At 39.4% G+C, this 20,424-nt stretch overlaps 1 protein-coding gene across 1 annotated transcript in view; it reads right to left on the bottom strand.

The window, feature by feature from the left end:
- The window catches only part of LOC121727668 (nose resistant to fluoxetine protein 6-like), a 42,928-nt gene that overhangs the window by 6,351 nt on the left and 16,153 nt on the right, over positions 1-20,424 (bottom strand). Inside the window, exons 3-9 of the mRNA XM_042115632.1 lie at positions 13,021-13,142; positions 10,308-10,510; positions 9,757-9,944; positions 9,353-9,510; positions 8,131-8,313; positions 7,083-7,256; positions 6,491-6,641 (exon numbers count right to left, since the gene is read on the bottom strand). Coding sequence (XP_041971566.1) covers positions 6,491-6,641; positions 7,083-7,256; positions 8,131-8,313; positions 9,353-9,510; positions 9,757-9,944; positions 10,308-10,510; positions 13,021-13,142 — 1,179 coding nt within the window. The remainder of the gene's footprint in view (positions 1-6,490; positions 6,642-7,082; positions 7,257-8,130; positions 8,314-9,352; positions 9,511-9,756; positions 9,945-10,307; positions 10,511-13,020; positions 13,143-20,424) is intronic.

Consider the following 20,424-nt stretch of genomic DNA (forward strand, 5'->3'; position numbering starts at 1 on the left):
TGTATACAATTCGATAACTTATGCAATTAAAAGCAACTTTTGTTATGAAACCACTTTCATAAACGCAATATTTAGTATACCTGTCGAACAAAGTTGTCTCCCGATGCGTACATACCTTCAGTTAGGGCTGGATTTATATTTTTTATGAGTATAGGCCACTTTAATATTGCCAGCCCTTTGTACGAACTCTGCCGCCCTCCTAGGACGCCATAGGACGCTGCCGCCCGTAGGACATGGCCTATACTGCCTATACATAGATCCAGAGCTGCCATCAGTACCAACATTGCCGGAACCACGGGAACGTCAAGTCATCAACTATAAGTACCTAAATTCTAAATGCCTACAATTTAGGGTGAAGCCAAACAAGCGTAATATTGTGAGTTGTGAGTCGCAGAATTTCGGTCGCGTAAATATCTTTTCATACAAATCACGACTCACAAAATTACGCTCGTGTGATTCAAACAGGACTTTTGTATGAAACCGAATGCACCGGAATTTCTGTCAGCCGAAATTCTGCGACTCACAACCAGTGCCGTAAACAGTCTTTTTTGCGCCCTGTGCGAGCTTTTACAACTGCGCCCTTGCTTTTTTAGATATTACATTACCCAAAGCAATGTATAGATCTATTTTACTGTTGGAATCGTGCTCTAGGGGCGCAGCGGGAACTACTATCGGGAGCAAACCGAAAAAATAATACTTCTGCCTGGTTTGGCCATTTTTGCGCCCCCCCAGAGTCTACGCCCTGTGCCTGCGCACCGGTGGCACCACCCTATTTACGGCACTGCTCACAACTCACGAGTTACGACTTACGCTCGTTTGGCTTCACCCTTAGGTAGTTCGTGGATAACTTGACGTTCTAGAGCCCTAGAATCTGGCCCTCTAGAATTTCTTTGTTAAGGTACAGTCAAGCTGTATTGTAGGTACAAAACCAATTAGTTAATTAAACGCGATTCCGACTACTTTTCGGTTAGTAAAATATTAATTTACTTCTAAGATATAGATTTGCATCTCCATTCTATTCCATAGATCTATGGACTTGAAATAAAGAACGATATATCGTACTTAAGTATAGTCTCGAGATGCCTCTCACATGGGTTTCCTCACCGCGGACGTCCTGTCGCAACCACAGGCGATTAAAATAATTGCAATCCACCGCCATCCCGCACCTTAATACTTGTGGTTATAACACTTACTGGTTATTACTATGCTGGTTGCTAGGAAATTTTGAAAGTTTCCTATGAGTTGGTAGGACAGTGAGAAAATGTCTCTCAAACATCGAAATATATTAATTTATACACTAGATGACGCTAGCAAATTATGTTGCACCGAAATTTGCCAGGATAAAACTATGTCCTTTCTCGGGACTCAAAGTATCGCTATACCAAATTTCAGCAAAATCGGTTCAGTAATTTGGGCGTGAAAAACAAACGGACTTTTGCATTTATAATATAAGTATGATAATAATAGAACGGTAACTCTGGACATGGTTTCAATGACGCGCAACGAAAGTATAACCGACCTTGAGTTTGAAAACTAACTGAAAGTTCAAAAGTTTCACGAAATGTAGGTAAACCAAGGTGTACCAAGGTGTGTAGGTCTGGCTCAATTCAATTATTTATTTTTTTGTACGCTTTAGCTAGAGCTTAACAATAACATAAAGAGTATCTATGTAATATCAAAAGAGCATCCAAAGGCAATCCGACCGCAACGTGACGCGTAGATGCATTTCTAAATTTGTATGGATTTGACCATAGACATAATATATACTGTAGCATTATATTATGTCTATGGATTTGACAGATTTGCAAGACGTCTCACGCTCAGGAAATCTGTCTACGCGTCGCGTTGCGGTTTGAATTGACCCTTTGGATGCTCTTTTGATATGACATAGATCAATGATATTCTATGTTACTAACGTAACTAGATTGGAAGTTTACGGTAGCAACGCGTTGCCACTTCGAAGATGCCTGCAGGCATATCTCACATACATAATGACATAACGAATATATGACTTGACATTGTCTTTTGAACAAAAAAGTGGTAACGCATTTCTGAGAATCTTTTGTAAGACATTGCTACTCTAGTATTTTAGAAACTCATTGACATAGATACTCTTTATGTGTTACTAGCGACCCGCCCCGGTATCGCACGGGTACAAAATATATAGCCACTGAAAAAATGATTAAAACCGATAGCCTCCTTCACGTGGTCTACTTCTTATCTGTGCCAAATATGAAATAACATAAAATTGCTCCAGTACTTCGCGAGATAAGCCCTTTCAAATAATTCCCGCCGTTTTTCGACATTTTCCTATTAGTCTTAGCATGATAAAATATTGAATATAGCCTTCCTCAATAAATGGGCTATCTAACATTGTAAGAATCATCAAAATCCGTTGCGTAGTTTTAAAGATTAAAGGGAACAAAGGGACATGACATGAGGGAAAAACAGTGACTTTGTTTTATAATATGTATAGATATAGAAGCTCTAGTTAAAGCGTACAAAAAAATAAATATACACTAGAAAAATATAACATTCCCTGTGTCGAGTAAACTATGCTATATCGTTGGATCTAGTCTAGTTTATCGGTTACAATAATCTGCTGGCGACCAGCAGGCTGGCGACTGGTTACGCAACCACAGTAAATAATATTTATTAACCTATTTAGAGGTAGAAAGCTCAACCCACGAGCGTGTTGTAACAGATAACCACCTGGTTGTAAAACCAACTTGTTTCCACATTATTGTAGGAATTAGATAAATAGGAAACGCTTGAAAAGTGGTTGTTTTAAGAAATGCAACTTGGCGAAACTGCAAACCTTATACGCGTTCGCGCGAAGGAGCGGTTTGGCCGCTATCTAGCCGCTATACACCGCGAGACCACAAGCAGTTGGATGTAACGATTTATTTAAATTGTATTTTTATACGCCGCTATTTACATACGATTGTTTGTGACCTCGCGACGTAGCGGCCTAATTAATCAAGCCCTCTGAGGGCCTAGACAAGCGGCAAGCGAATATCGTAAACGCCAACGCCAACGCCACAAAATGTATGGGATTTGACATTAGTGTTCGCTAGCGAAACGATTACTTATGTCAAATCGCATACATTTTGTTAGCGTTTACGATAATTCCGTCTACTTGTCTAATAGGGCAGCATACCCAAACCAATTGACTAATGACTAATGTCTACAATTTTGATAATGTTTACACAAAGTACTATAAAATAAACGCGAACTTAGAACATCAGTTCAAATATTGTTATTATAGGTCTACCAGAATCTGATGGCAAAAAGTGAGAAAATAAATTGACTAGAAATACCGGGGTAATTGGAATAAAACATTTTTTTCCTTCCTTTTTTTCGTAGCGGCTAATTCTGTGTGTTAAACATGCAAATATAAAAATTTATCCAATGATCAAGGATATTTTTTGAAAATCTGCTGTCAAAATTTGACATCAGATCCTGGTAGACCTATAGTTTTTTACCCATTGATTCAGTCATCAGAGTTACCGAGCATTGGCAACTTTGTTGATCTTCCGTTTGAAAGTTCCATACAAAGTAAGCGGTCGTTACCTCTTATTGCAGTCTACGGAGGATGTTCGAGATACTTTGTATATAACGATCAATAAACTTACAATGTGTCAAACACTGGCCATTTTAAACCTTAAGTCTATAGAAATAAGAGAGGTAACTGTTCACCGGGTTTGTCGGCGTCGGCACCATAATTTAATGATGCTATCTAGTATTTATTAGTCCCGTATCTCCACTATTACTATATTATGCTCAATTAGATGCACTAGGTAATACAGTGTGTTAGTGTAAACACCGTTAACCTTGAAACCCATCAAACGAGCCCGTCAAAATGAACAACTTTTTCTATGAGAACAATGCTGGGAACTCAAAAAAATCCGTCTTCATACCCATACAAATTGCCGATCCGGGCATCCGTATGGGTAAGAAGACGGTTTTTTTTTGAGTTCTGGGAACTCAACAAAACAAAAAAAAACCGTCTTCTTACCCATACGGATGCCCGGATCGGCAATTTGTATGGGTATGAAGACGGATTTTTTTGAGTTCCCAGCATTGTTCTCATAGAAAAAGTTGTTCATTTTGACGGGCTCATTTGATGGTTTCAAGGATAACGGCGTTCACACTAACATTTTATATATTATTGTTGTGCCAAAATTTGTTAATTGGGAACCGTACATTTTTTCGAGATAACAAGTATCCTATGTACTTTCCCGGGACTCAAAGAATCCCCATACCAAATTTTACCAAAATCGGTTCAGCGATTTGGGCGTGAAGAAGTAACAGACAGACATCCAAACTTTTGTAAGTATATTTTATAACTAGAAGACTATTTTATAACTAGATAACGCCCGCAACTCCGTTGCGCCAAAAATCGTTTGACGCGGGGGAACCGTACATTTTACCAGGATAAACATCATAATCATAATCATTTATTTGCTCTTAAAAGGCCGGCAACGCACTTGCAGCTCTTCTGATGCTGCGAGTGTCCATGGGCGATGGATGTTGCTTTCCATCAGGTGACCCGTTTGCTCGTTTGCCCCCTTATTTAATTTAAAAAAATGTGGGTAACAAAAGTTCTTACATTATGAAGTGGTACAAACATTCTGCTATAAGTGGCGTGCAAAAAGTATCCTATGTCCTTTCGCGGGACTTTTAAAGTATCTCCATACCTGCCCAATATTTCAGCAAAATCGGTTCAGCGGTTTGGGCGTGAAGAGGTAACAGACAGACAGACACACTTTCGCATTTATACAAAAAAATAATAATACAAAAAGGTCATCTCGTACGATATAGGAAGATATTATGAAAATCTACTGTAGCCTTTATGCTTCCTTGTTTATTGTTTAAACTTTTTAATGGATTTGTTGGTCATTATAATTACTTCAATGACAGCATTAAATGAAAATAACACCAAGTAGAGATGATGACATCAGGGAAAATGGCTAGGACTAAAATAGTCCATTAAGAGTTACAACTCTTTGCCTCACGATTATTGTCAGTATGCAATTTTTTTTTATGAAATAAGGGGGCAAACGAGCAAACGGGTCATCTGATGGTGATGGTAAGCAACTTCCGTCGCCCATGTACACTGGCAGCATCAGAAGAGCTTCAGGTGCGTTGCCAGCCTTCTAAGGGGTAATAGGGGAGGGTAGGGAAGGGAATAGGGGAGGGTACGGAAGGGAATAGGGGTGGGTACGGAAGGAAATAGGGGAGGGTAGGGAAAGGAAAAGGGTAGGGGATTGGGCCTCCGGTAAACTCACTCGGCGAAACACAGCGGAAGCGCTGTTTCACGCCGGTTTTCTGTGAGGACGTGGTATCTCTCTGGTCCAGCCGGCCCATTCGTGCCGAAGCATGGCTCTCCCACGTCAAAATACCTTGTATCCTACCATGGTAATGCCGCGGCCGTAAGAAAAACACATGCTTCGAACAAAATATGCATGACTGCGCTAAGGGTTCACGCTTTATTATAAAATAGGCTGTAGGTATAAAGTACATATAATTGTGAAGATATACACACACGAGTCAATTCATACCGCAACGCGAGGCGTAGATGCATTTCTTTTAGACTGAATTGACAGATTTCAATTGCGTGAGATGTCTTGCAAAATTGCAATACTCCGTGTGTAAAGATTGGCGTGGCTCAAATGAGCTTAAATTTCTAGGATCCTACTAGTTGTTAAGATAAGCTAATCTCTTGACTCTGTTAAGAGATTCCTGATCTGGATTCTAGCTATTTAGCCGCTCTTTAGGGCAAATACAAATTTTACCGCCTTTAACATACAGAAAACCACATAAGTCATGAGCTAGTTTTGTTGGGGGATGATGGGGTGAATTTTTTTTTTTATGAAATTAGGGGGCAAACGAGCAAACGGGTCACCTGATGGAAAGCAACTTCCGTCGCCCATGGACACTCGCAGCATCAGAAGAGCTGCAAGTGCGTTGCAGCCTTTTAAGAGTGAATAGGGTAATAGGGGAGGGTAGGGAAAGGAAGGGAATAGTTGAGAGTAGGGAAGGGAATAGGGTAGGGGTTAGGGGATTGGGCCTCCGGTAAACTCACTCACTTGGCGAAACACAGCGCAAGCGCTGTTTCACGCCGGTTTTCTGTGAGAACGTGGTATTTATCCGGTCGAGCCGGCCCATTCGTGCCGAAGCATGGCTCTCCCACGTATAAGCTATATTTAGTAAACTGCTGAAACATTTCCTCTATCCAACTGGAAGTAAGTTGGAAGGTAAAATTCTCAAACTGGGAGCGCTTTTTCTACCTTGCCTGTTGTCACCCGCGTGCGGATTTGGTTTGCATGCTAGTGACGGTGCTTCAGGCCGCGCGTGCTACCCGCATGACAAGCATGGGCAAGATCCATGCGGAACAGGATCCGCGTACGATGACACGCACGGGAGATCACATGAAAAGCGTCCTGTGGATTCTCTCCTAGTAAGATTACCATGTTCTACAACTCACCTTATTCCTCGCCAGGTCGATATGTGAGCCCCTCATCGCATGCTGTCCATGTGCGATCAGCAGCCCCGTGAGCATGGCGACGGCGTTGCCCAGGGGCGACTGGTACAGCCAGTTGAAGGAGGCATCCCCGCTGTATTGTACACGCACCGCCCTGAGGAATAGAGTTATTTATCCATTTATTTACGGCACGGTACGGTCTGATTTACTCATTTCCTCAGTTACCTAGAACTGAGGAAATGAGTGTAAGCCGACATTGTTACCCCGAAAAGCGGACGTATGAAATGATTTGTTCCAAATAAAGAGGACAATTTAATGATATCTGTCCCCGGCGCTCTCCCATAAAACCAGGTCTACAAATCCTGACAAATGGTGACTAAAGTAGAGTAAATTTAGTCTATGTAGTTAAAATTGATTACGCTTTTCTTTTAAGATTGGTCTAGTCTTATCTGGCCGTAGACAACCATTCTTCTATTACTTACATAGGTATTTGGTGTATTTTAGACGTATTAAGAGGAATTGTATTATTTCAGCCTGATCCTTTTGTTTTACTTCATTCCGTGATAAAAATACAATTGTAGGTCAATAAACATACTCAGGCCTGTGCAGCACATAAGTAGGCATGAGGTTATAGGTGTAGGCGATGGCGAACGGCACCAGCGCTGACACTCCCAGCAGCGCCAGCAGCACCGGCACAGCGCGGCGGCCGCGCAGCAGCAGCGTCAGCAGCAGACCTGCCGCGTACAGCTGCATGTCCGCTGCCAGGTACCTGCAGGAGATAGCAGAATAACACGAGTCAGAATATTGAAAAGACAAACACGGCAATGTCTAGGTATAACTTAAACTTTAAGACTGCTGACTTAAGGCCTGTTTCACCACATTCTGATAAAGTGCGGAATAGGCTATTCACAGCTTTTTTGACAAATTCTCCATACTTCATCTGTCAAGTTAAGTGGTAGATGGTGGTGCCTGTTCGGCACTTATCAGGAAGTGGTGAAACAGGCCCTTAATGTGGCCTTGCCTTCTCCAAGATTTCTACAGTTCTAATAGGGTATAGACTATAGATTCTAGATTGTGACATTATAATTTTTATTTTTTTTATTTATTTATTTAAATCAGGCTGCCCATACAATATATACCTTAATGACTAACATACATAAAAATTATATAAACTTAACAATTACACATTATCACGAATTAACGGCGACGTGACGCGCGCTTCATTCCGGAGTCTCCCCCGGAACCTTCGGTAAACCACATCAGTCGGCCAGAATTCCTCCGCTTCAAAGGCCGGGAGAAGATGCGTCGGTACTCTCACCACAAAGGAACTGAAGTTGCCCTTGTGGCGAGACTGCAGACGCTCGACCCTCAAGTGGAGGGATGTCTTCTCTAGGAATGGAAGGGAATATTATTTTGTTCATGTTGGGCTATGTTGCATAGCCATGATTGTGAAAATTGCTGACCTGTCTGCAGCATGCACAATCGCCATAATGTGCCCTTTAAAAAATCAAATTACAATTGTTCATCATGGTGCAATGTAGAGTGACCGTATTCTCCCTTACTTATTAATATGGAAAAAATACCTCGTTCATAGCTTTCATTATTATACCTTTTCGAGTGTGGACAGCCCAAAGTCTACTCACCAAGTCTGTATAAGGCACTTGTCACCAAAGTTGAAGTTGTTGATGTAGAGCGGGTACATCCACCACGTGCGGCGGCAGACGGCAGCCTCTGAAGCCACGAGCGGCTGCCATAGAGGACCAGATCCACCCAGCTCCCACCAGGATGCCGCGAACCAGATGACGAGGAAGTAACTCGGGCTCAGTCTGTTGAGAGATGGGGTCATGCCAGATGGTGAGTTGGTAAGCGTATGGTCTTTGGAGAGTATTGAGTGAAACTCACGCCCAAGCATGAATAGACAGTTGTGGCGATTTTTTTTATAAGCTCGTTTTCGATAAGTCTTCGTTTATCTTAATAATTAAGAAATACTTAAACAGTACCCTTTTTAAGACGAGAAAATGCATTTAGAGAGATGAGAGTTTACTCTCATCTCCGGGGATACTAAATATTATGTGAAACCCTGCTGCGCCCAAAAGATGATAAATGGGCCCTCAAAAACTTGGCGGTAGTCCACGCTACAGTCTACACCTTGTGCGGATCGACCTCAACAACAAACATGAGCCCTGCTCACAGGTGTAATACATTATACAGTACATTGACCTTGTCACACTAACAAGGTAAAGTCGCGATAATATCACTGAACCGGAGCGTGACGTTACGGCCTACCGCAAACCTGATGGTGTTATTTAACTGTTTGATTTGTGTGTTCGGAGGATCATTATTTACTTTTTTCCGTCACATGATTATCCCTATTCGTAACATGGAATTATGATTAATGATGATCAATGGTATCAGAAAATCGTTAAAATCTTTAATCTTAGATAGCACAAAATAATTACTAGCATACGAAGTGTGTGTGACATTGTACTCTTACTGCTACTCAGAGAAGAATATTAACATTTAAACAGTCAACTATTATTAAACGAAGATTTTGACAAAGGCCCCATGCATTTTCTGTCAAAATCTTTAATTTCGAAGTTAAGTAATTAATATTCGGCTATGAGTGCGGCAGTTAAAGACCTTTTGCTGTGTTAATAAAATGTGATACTACGGGTAGTCTTTTTTTTTTGCACATCACACAATACAATATTTACAAAGGACGACAGAACACGAACACAAAACAATTAATAATTAATTTTCATATTCCATTATCTTCATTCTTCGCTTCTACTTCTTTTCCTTCATTTTATTTTCTTCATAATGGTATTAGCTACTAACTTAATTCACCTCTGGGGCCCATCTTACCTGATGAATCTATTGAGCATGGTCTTGAAGAAGGTGGTGACGGGTGGCTGGTCCTCCTGTAGCACCTTTCGTGCCATGAGGTAGGAGCTCATGATAAAGAACACCTGCACCACCAGCGTGCTGTTGGTGAGCAGCAGCACGTCGCCTGACCTCCGCTTCTGTGGAAAGTCATATAACTTATAAAAGATTTAGTCATATAACGTCAATGCTGGAATGCCATCTTATCATGACGATTGTTTAATTGTAGTCGAGGATGGCTTAAAGCTTTCAATATTGCATTGCTTCAAGTGGGTTTTCTGTGGAACCGTAGCATATTTATCTGGGAACTTACCAGCGTTATTTTTTTGTCATGTTCACTTAATAGGGCAAATTAGGCCTTCATTATAACCAGAACGAATCCTTACTTGCTCGTAGAACTTAGTATCCGATATATAGGACAGCGTGGCGAGCCAGCCCACGTGCTCGATGATGATGCACAGCATACAGAAAAAGCGGAGGCCGTCGAGGAAGTGGAGGTCGGTTTCGGAGCCCTGGGGTGCCGTCAGCGACCGCCATGACCGGGGCACCGACCAGGAGAGCGCCCAGCCTTGTCCTGGAGAGATAGTGGTATAGGTCAGGGTGAGGGAAAAATATCGCAGTTGAGGGCTGAACTTCCAAAAGAATTCCGTTGCGAGGAATCGGAGTATATCTAGTAATAAGGATCCAATAGTATCGTTGCTCTTAGTGATGTCAGACAAATTAAGTTAGCTAATCGGTGCCCAAAAACTCATCTACGCCATGCAGTGTAAATACTCCTTAAGTTGGAAACAAAATAACCATTATCGTATCATACTCTTTAAAATACAGGTTTTGCTTTTAAGGAGCTTCTTTAACAAGTTTTTTAAAGCTAGACCTAGGTTCATGTTTCAGTGCCTAAAATATACTCAGTCATTCTAAAATTGTAAGTTCTACTTACCCTTTTTCGTATCCTCAGCGAGGGTCAGATCCAGCACAGTACTGACAGTGGCCAGAATCAGGATTAGAGCCACTACCACGGCCAGCCCTTGGGAGCCAGGTGGCGCGGCAGGGGCTTCGCCCTGCGAGCAGTAGTCCACGTGGTAGAGGCGCGCGGACAGGTTGTACTCGGCCATGGTGCTTGCGTTCACGCATGACGCAAACCTGGTGGCACATGGAGCGAACGATGTATCCTAAAGGTCAGTTTTCATACGACGTCATGCATTATTAAATGACTCGTTCAAAACAGAACTCTTTTACTACAAAAGAAGGTACGTTACACATCAAATTCACAGACTTGCCATTCGCAGTTTGTACTTGCCTGTTCCAAATGTGTCTCGTAAAAGTGCAAGGGCTTAGCTGTGTAAAGATGCTGATGTTTTACAATGCCAGGGACACCGACTTTTAGAATACCTTAGGTGTTCATTTTATAACTTGAGGTGTAAGAAATCTCTCCTTTCATCATCAGTGGATCAAGCGTATAATTTGAAAAGGAAAATATGGGTCAATAGTGTGTCGATGGTACAAAACACCATATTCCAAATATAAAGGAAATTGTAAAATAATAAAAATGTTTAAGCTAACAATTAAAGCAAAGTACTATCAGAGAAGTTGATGGGGGACCTAGTCTTAGTTAGGTCGCGTTATGTCAAACCAGATCACAATTAGCATTGAATTGACACGATCCGACCAAATGAGTTGGTCTGTCAACTGCCTAGGAATCAATTTCCTCGATGGTACAAGAGTATTTCCGACTTTCGAAATATACCTGGCATTTGTCGCCTTCAAACGGCACTAATGATTTCCACTACAACGTTTCACAACCAACACGACGGATGTATAAATACTCAATACTCATAAAAATTTACTACAACAGGTTCAAGCCTCATAATAATAATTATGTTTATATCAAATGTGGCTTTCCTATCCTCGCGGTAAGGGCTTTTCGATCCTCCGACAAAAATGAATAAACGAGCGACTTTATGGACCATGAGATTGGTTTCATTTTACTTTACGCTACTACAAACCAGCGGCCGCACGGGTCGCTAGCCCAATGTCGACAGAAAATGTAACCCACAGGCTACAGTCTAGTTCATAAAGTAGCATTTTATTTGATTTTTTGTCGGTTGCCGTCACTCGCCGTGAGGAAAACTGAAAACGAATTCGGAAAACGTGCGTTTGCTTGCTTGCATTATAGTTTCATTAAAAGTTTCTTACGCCGGTTCTTCTCGGCGGGGTAGTTCCCGAAAGTTCAAAGAATTTTTCAAAGACCGTCGCAACTTTTAGATTATTAGAAATCTTTTTATTATCAAAATATAGTTCGAAATCTGTGTCACGACAGGTGACGTTTCCAGTCTCATCAGATATAACCTTCCATGTAGTTTTAATTTTATTTTTAGCATTTTTAATTTTATTTTTTATATATAGAGCCTTAGCTGCTTTACAAACTTTTCTGAAGGTTTTAGAATAGTTTTTAACATATACTTTAAATGCTTCACTACTGTTGCAAGACCTTTCATCATACAATTCATATAATTTTTGCCTACTTACCTTAATTCCTCTAGTTGCCCATTCAATAAATTTACTTTTTTTAATGCCGTTTCTAACCGTTTTAGAAGTAAATATTGTATTAAATTGAGTTCTTATTACCTTAAACAATTTATTGAAAGCTTCATCAGAGCTATGTGACCTATCCTCTCTCTTGAATAACTCAATATTTAATTTTAATTTACTTCTAAATTGCTCAATACGTTTTGTGATCACAGGATTATACACAAGATTTTTCTTTGCATTACTATCACATTTGATATTATAGGAAGCTAATAAGGTAGATATGTTACTTATTTCTGATACCTAACGGCAGAATGCTGGTGTACTTGGATCTCTGCCAAGTATGTGGTTATTTTTTTTAAAACACAATACTCAATACTTATTCTTAATAGGAAATGCTTCATCCTTTGTTGTCTGTTAAATACTGTGATTACATAATTAATATTATAATATGTAAGTGTATAACTATAAAATACATAAGTGAGAGCTCATAATATTTTCTTAATTTTTATTCCTAATCATATCATATAAGTACTTCGAATTTTGCTTCTTTCGATTTGAAATTAAAATAATGTGTTCTCTATGCTCTATGTAAAGCTTTAAAAGGTTACAAGGTTTCTTCAGATTATAAGGGAAACGAGTCATAATAACATCTTGTAAAATATTAGTTGCCCACTTCATCCACTAAGGGCCTGTTTCACCATTTACTGATAAGTGCCGGATAGGCTATTCTCAACTAATATGACAAATACTCCGTACTCTCTGGACCTGTTTCACCTCTTCCTAATAAAGTGCCGGATAGGCTATCCAAAACTTTTTTGACAGATTCTCCATCATCTGTCAAGTTAAGTGGTAGATAGCCTATCCGGCACTTATCAGGAAATGGTAAAACAGGTCCTAAATGTAAGATAAGTTGAGGATAGGTTATCTGGCACTTATCTGCAGGCCTAGCACAACAACAGTAGAAATGGGAAAGAATCGACATACTGACAGATTTAATCGCCGAAATGGTGGATTTCCATTGCCTAACTGTCACTTTGTCTATTCTTCCGTAGAAAGAAACCGTTTCTATGGTGACCACGGCCTCAGTCTTCAATTGTTTAAAAGAGTATCTGCATGCTCACCAGGCGTGTATAGCGTGCGGTGTGAGCGGTGCGGGGGGCGCGGGGGGGCAGCTGCGGCTGAGGCAGACGCCGCGATGCAGCCGCGTGTGGTTGAAGTGTTGCACCCAATCGGATGAGTACTCCTGTAATGAGGAACACATCAGTAGCTGTTACTGATGGTAATTCAATTCGATTCCATTTTTTTTTATGAAATAAGGGGGCAAACGAGCATACGGGTCCTGCAAACCTGATGGAAAGCAACTTCCGTCGCCCATGGACACTCGCAAAGAAGAGCTGCAGGTGCGTTGCCGGCCTTTTAAGAGGGAAAAGGGGAGGGTAAGGAGGGGCATAGGGAAAGGAATAGGGTAGGGGATTGGGCCTCCGGTAAACTCACTCACTCGGCGAAACACAGCACTATCTTTCACACCAGTGGTGCATCTAAATCCTGTTTTTTGGAAGGTTTTTTGGGGATGAGGAAAGTTTTATGAGCAAGATCATGGAATATGCGTCTTCTATGTCTGGGACCGGTAGACACGTGTGACTTCGATGGCACGGTAGTAATTGCTTTTAGAAGTGTAGGCTTTATTACAGTTATACTAAAGCCTAAAGCTGTTAGACAGAAACTACAGGCCATGCTCAACTTTAACGGCCATTCCCAATATTCAATCTAGTTTGACATACAACCGATCGCAGCTAACATTGAATTGACATAAAATATATGTCTCTAATGTCTAATGTGAGCTATTCCTATCTCTAGTAGGGCAAAACCAGAGATAGATCAAAATATATTGGGAACGGCCGTTAGACAGCTGGGCAAAATTGGAGAGGATAATAGGCGTTTGTGTAAACCTTAACATACAATATACGATTAGTGGACAAAGCGGACACCCGTGAACTCAGTGAGGAGTGAGGACTGAGGTATCGGTGAGGCCGTTCACTCCTGGCCACACCAACACCTCAAAATAGCGAAGTGCGCCATCCCCTTTTATTCGGCGAGCATTATTAAAATTGTGCACGTCAGCATATACACTATATAATAAAAGAGTTCCACAAATAATATTTTAGTCAGTATAATACTCCCCACACCAGTTTCGTTGACGGTGGCCAGTTGCATTGAAACCAGGCCTGTTATGCAGGAGTAGTTTTATAGTGCCCAAATGTGTGCACAGTGCACAAGAGCACTCTCTCTTCCTTTCACTCTCATAACCCAGTGGGACGGAAGACCGACACGACTGGCGAGAGATCAGGCGCAGGACCGACTTTTTACATGCCCATCCGACGCATGGATCATCTTACTTGCCAAACAATCAGGTGATCAGCCTGCATTGTCCTAACCAAACTTGGAAATAACATGTTTCCAACGCGGGATTCGAACCCACGACCTCCGGAGTCGAGAGCCGTGCTCTAACCACTAGACCACGGAGGCGTTATATTTTTAGTCAGTAACCACTGTTCGGCCATCGTAAGAGCCAAACCACGTTCAATCACAGAGATCTAGTTTGGCGTTGCGCTCTGATTGACGCCATTCATATTCATACATACACTTTGTTGTTATAGCAGCGGCGGAAAACACTTTAAAATACAGTATTCTAGAGCCTAAGCGGCTTAGAATTATATAATGTTGACTTATCGCAATTAAGGTATTATTCATTATCATGAGAGCAAAATATGTCAGCTATCAAAAGAAATTCGCGTCTAAAAGTAAAAAAAAAAATACTGGGACAGAAGTTATCATTCCATACTAATATTTTAAAATGCAAATATGTGTCTGTATGTCTGTCACTTGCCTCTTCACGCCCGTCGCGCGTCAGTTCAACCGATTTTGAACCGACTGGAGATACTTTGAGTCCCGGAAAAGGACAAAACTTCAAATCCAAGAAAACTGAACTTCTCCCGCGCGTTCAAGCAGTCAGTTTTGCGTTCGTGTTGTATTACGTCACATAGATATACCCACACAGGGGGCGTTCTGACCGCGTCAGAATTGCTCCTGTGTGACTGACCGCTCGAACGTAGAGTGCGAATGCAGAACGCTTAAACGTGACCGCTCTCTGTCTGATAGATCCCTAAACGAATTTTGTCGCAACAGAGTTGCGGGCGTCATCTAGTTTAATATAAATAAGCTGTTTTTCCTTAAAAAATACCATAAAGTTAATATACCTAGCGGAATAGAGAAACAAAGGCCTGAGCAAGAGAGATGTCACTATCAGTAACACTGCGTGGTAAAAAGAGACGTGTGATACATGACAGCAGCACTCTTTTTTTGACGTCCAGTCGGCACGTGCTGCACGTTGACAATTTAATCTCATAGAATTCATGTTTGATCATGCTTTTGTAAGTGTATACGTACACATGTTTTTCACACAGATGAAAACCAATTTGGGTTTCGTTTGACAGCTCGAAATTGTTGCTCTATTATATTAACTTTATGAAAAATACACAATACACATACTGCCATTAATATTATGTATGTATGAACATTGTATGAACAAATGTTTAGTTTGTAGTGACGTAGCTAGTAATTCGAGCACAATATAACAAATCGTGCTCATAAGCTGTTAGTGTACAGGGTACATACTCATTACTCGTACATCTTGTATTGTATGAACTTTCATTCATCCAGTGACACTTTTGTATCTAAGATTTGAATAGCTTTTAGAAGTCAAGAGCTGTCCTTTGTGATGATGATCGTAATAAATAAATAAAAAACTCTTTATTCAAACAAACAAAACAGATAAATTTACACAAGTTACAAAAACAGAAATAGTTTGAATTGGCGGCCTTACTGCTGGAAGCTCTCTTCCAGGCAACCATAAAATATAACTAAAAATATAAAAAAATTTTTTAGATAAGATACTATTAGTATATAAATAAATAAATAAATATAATACACAAATAAATATAATAGCTTTATACCGAATAAAATAAATACATATAATATAATAATATGAATCGAAGAAGAGGAGAAATCGTAAGGGTTTAAGAGTTTGCAGCTAAATCTAAAAGTAATATTGTTTGAGACTTTTTTTAAAAGTACCAATAGATTTGGACTTATGTATGCTTTCGGGTAAAGAATCGTAATTGTAAATAAAACCGAAATCAATGCAAAATCATAATTACTAAGAAGTTTAAATGATAAATTTCAAAATGTAAATTTCTTTGTCTCGTATATGTATATAATATACTCGAGTACAGTATATAGCTTACAACGTTATTTTACAATATTATGTAAGACACACAATTTTACTAGGCGCTTTAATCTAGGCTCATAAGGAATAGTCTGGTTCACGTCTTGGTTTTTTAGGAAATTTCCTGCTCTTTAAGGACTTTTTTTTCAAATTTTAATTATCTCAAATTGTTTTTGAAACATTTAAAAAAACCAAACCCTTATTTTTTTACTTTATTGTTTATAACTTTTGTAAGTATATTTTTTGCCCCTCTTGGAATTTTGATAGAATGTTTTAGATGGTATTCCGAATTGAATGAGCCCAAAATTATAATTTTTGGTGTAGGAGATCAGGTTTTGAGGAATATGGCACTTGTGAACTAGAGTAGAAACTCTTTGTCAACTGCAGTGTCAAGATAATTTCTGCGTGTTATAAATCCATCAACTTTTAATAGAAGACAACTCTATAACAAGAGAACTATAATTTAATTTTATTATTATTTACCGAGAACTATAGCAAGAGGTAATATTATGTGCTTGTTAGTTGTTCTCAACAACATATTAATTATTATTTTGATTTGCTCTATAATGTTTCTGTTGATGTATTTTATAACTGACATAGAACCCGCAGTAGGTTAATAGTGTTTTGTGTCAAATATTCGTTACATAATAATAGTATCGAGCTTCGACGAGAATGGGGACAGAATATAATCGATTAAAGCTATGGTTTTGATAGTAAAGGTTTGTGGAATGTAGTACTATTACATAATAGAGCCAGAGGCGTAGCTACCACATTATATTATGATCAATTATCCGGGGACCCCCAACGTGTATTAGAAACAAAACATTAATTGTGATATGTTTTGTTTCTTGTAGATATGAGGCGCATCAAGGATGGAAATGGTATGGTGGTGTTTTGCAGAGCTGTCAGGTTTTTTTATCAGTAAATCTTTTTAAAATATTCTATAGGTATGTAGACTTCACCTTTAAGGCACATATTATTTATAATTTCAATATATTATTATATTACTACTATTTATATTTGGTCGTATTGATTAATGTACACCAGTTATGTTGCAATTTTATTACTATATTCAATTTAATATCTTATTACTTTTGTATTAATTATTTTATTATAAAAATCTATTTTATTGATATAAACAATGTGCGTAGACTATCGGTTTGCTTTTCGTCATACTGCAAATTATCATTATCAGTTTTCAATTGCAATTTAAATCTTTATCTAAAAAAATATAATACAGCTGAAAATGTGGACTGGGAAGAGATAACCAATGCTGATTCGATTGACGAAAAAACTTTTATATTTGAGAGTAGAATCATCGAACTCTTTGATAAACATGCACCGGTACGCCCTGTTAAAATAAAGCACCTTCCAGCGCCATGGCTAACAGACGATATTAAATCCTTAATAAATAAAAAAAATCGTGCAAAAGCTAAATTACGCCAAACACATTCTGATGTCGATAAATTAGCCTATAATAAACTCCGCAATCGCTGCAACACAATGTGCAGAGATGCGCAAAAACGTCACATTCAATCGTGTGTCGAAAATGGTGACCAAGCTAAAGTATGGAGGTTTTTAAAGTCACTTGGAGTTGGCAAAGATCCTAAAACCTCAATTTCATCCGGCATTGATTTAGATCTTTTAAATAGTCATTTTGCTAACCCCGCACATGTCTACGATACTCACAAAAAAGCTCACACAAGTCATACTATATCTAACTTACCTATACCAGATTACCCCCCATTTTCATTTAAGGATTTATCTATCAGTGATGTTAAAAAGGCTGTTCTGTCAATTTCATCTAAGGCTGTGGGTAGTGACAACATTGGGCGTAACATGATAGTTCCATTGCTTGACACATTATCACCAGTCCTCGTCCATATCCTTAATTTTTCCCTCAAAACCTCTGCTTTTCCTTGCTCTTGGAAAGATTCTTATATAATTCCTCTGCCCAAGAAATCTAGTCCCCTATCTTTCTCTGATTACCGCCCAATTTCAATACTTCCTTTCCTCTCGAAAATCCTTGAACGTTTAGTACAGCAACAGCTATGCTCTTTCCTTAATTTAAATAATATATTAAATCCTCTGCAATCAGGTTTTCGCCCCGGCCATAGTACTTCTACAGCCTTAGTTAAAATTACTGATGACATTCGTCATGGCATGGATAACCAAAATCTAACTATTCTCATCCTTTTGGACTTTAGCAATGCTTTCAATACAGTAGACCATGACATTTTATTACTCCTTCTTAGATCGCTCAATCTATCTCCTGAGGCCGTTAACTGGTTCCGCAGCTTCCTACAAGGACGCCGGCAGTGTGTTAAAATCGACAGTAAAATTTCCTCATGGTGTGATGTATTTGCAGGCGTGCCCCAAGGTAGCGTGTTATCTCCTCTTCTATTTTCAATTTTCATAAACTCTGTTTCACAAATAATTTCTTCTTTCTACCATATGTATGCAGACGACTTACAAATCTATAGACAGGCCTTACTTTCCTCACTTTCTAACGTGATTGCTCAACTTAATACTGACTTGTCAGAAATACTAAAGTGGAGCAATTATTACGGTCTTAATCTCAACCCAAAAAAGACCCAGTGCATCATCATTGGTAGCAGGCAGCTGATTGCTAAAGTCGATTGGGCTAACTTACCAGAAATAATTCTTGACGGGGCTATCATCCCCTATAGCTCCTCCGTTCGCAACCTCGGTATATACTTTGACCGCACTCTTTCATGGAACACCCAAACTCAAGAACTCCGCAAGAAGCTCCTTGCTACCACTGCTTCTCTCAGACGCCTCAGTTACTTCCTTCCTGTATCAACCAAAATCTCATTAGTTCACGCTCTACTCTTTCCCATCCTAGATTACGCAGATGTCTGCTACAGTGATCTAAATGATCAACTTCTTTCTTCCCTTGAACGCCTGCAAAATCTTTGCATCCGATTCATCTTTGGTCTGAGAAAATACGATCACATATCCAACTACCGGACAGAGCTAAAGTGGCTACCTGTTAAGTTGCGTCGGAATACACATATTCTTCATCTTCTTTTTAATATTCTATTTAATCCCAAAACTCCTGCTTACCTCAAACAAAACTTTACCTTTCTTGGACACAAGCATCCTACACTTCGCTCAGCCAATAAATTAACTCTTGCCTTCCCTTCCCACAACACAAACTTCTATGACTCTTCCTTCACCGTCTCTGCTATTCGTCTGTGGAATTCTTTACCCGAAAGCATACATAAGTCCAAATCTATTGATACTTTTAAAAAAAGACTTAAACAATATTTCTTAGATTTAGCTGCAAACTCTTAAACCCTTACGATTTATCCTCTTCTTCGATTCATATTATTATATTACTTGTATTATGTATATATTCGGTATAAAGTATCTATTATATTTATTTGTGTATTATATTTATTTATTTATATACTAATAGTATCCTTATTTTTATTTTAAATATTTTTAGTTATATTTTATGGTTGCCTGGTAGAGACTGCTTCCAGCAGTAAGGCCGCCAATTCAAACTATTTCTGTTTTTGTAACATGTGTAAATTGTTCTGTTTTGTTTGTTTGAATAAAGAGTTTTTTTATTTATTTTATTTATTACATCAATTAATGATTAAGCACAATAAAATTAAAGTTGGTTTTTTGAACCCCGGCTCCCTAGGTACTAAGCATGATGAGTTCATAGTGGCCGTAGATAGACACGGGTGTGACATTGTCGCCATTAATGAAACCTGGCTGCGGCAGGGAGAGGAGTGTAGGGCACCTCGAGTACCTAATTATAGGTTAGTACACATTCCGAGACCTGCAAGCGTGCGGTCCCGTGGCGGCGGAGTAGGCTTTTATATTAAAAAAGGTTTCAATGCGCAGGTAATAAAACATATCAACTCGGCCAATTATATTGAGCAGATGTGGCTTTCTATTAAATCAAATGGCAAAGTTATCTATATAGGAACTGCATATCGACCACCATGGCTATCTGTTAATATATTCATAGACGCATTGACTGATATAATTGGTTGCCTTTCCGGATACGACTACTTGTACATTTTAGGTGATTTTAATATAAATTATTTAAATAGCACCTCAGCACACTACAGAATTTTAGAGGACTTTTTGTCAATTCACCGCTTGCGCCAGTTCACTGCTGAGGCTACACACTTTACTGCCGATACCGAAACTCTACTCGACCTGGTCTGTACTAATGCAGATCTGGACAGAGTCTTGGTAG

This window comes from Aricia agestis, chromosome 6 (genome assembly GCF_905147365.1).
Source record: "Aricia agestis chromosome 6, ilAriAges1.1, whole genome shotgun sequence".
Classification (NCBI taxonomy): domain Eukaryota; kingdom Metazoa; phylum Arthropoda; class Insecta; order Lepidoptera; family Lycaenidae; genus Aricia; species Aricia agestis.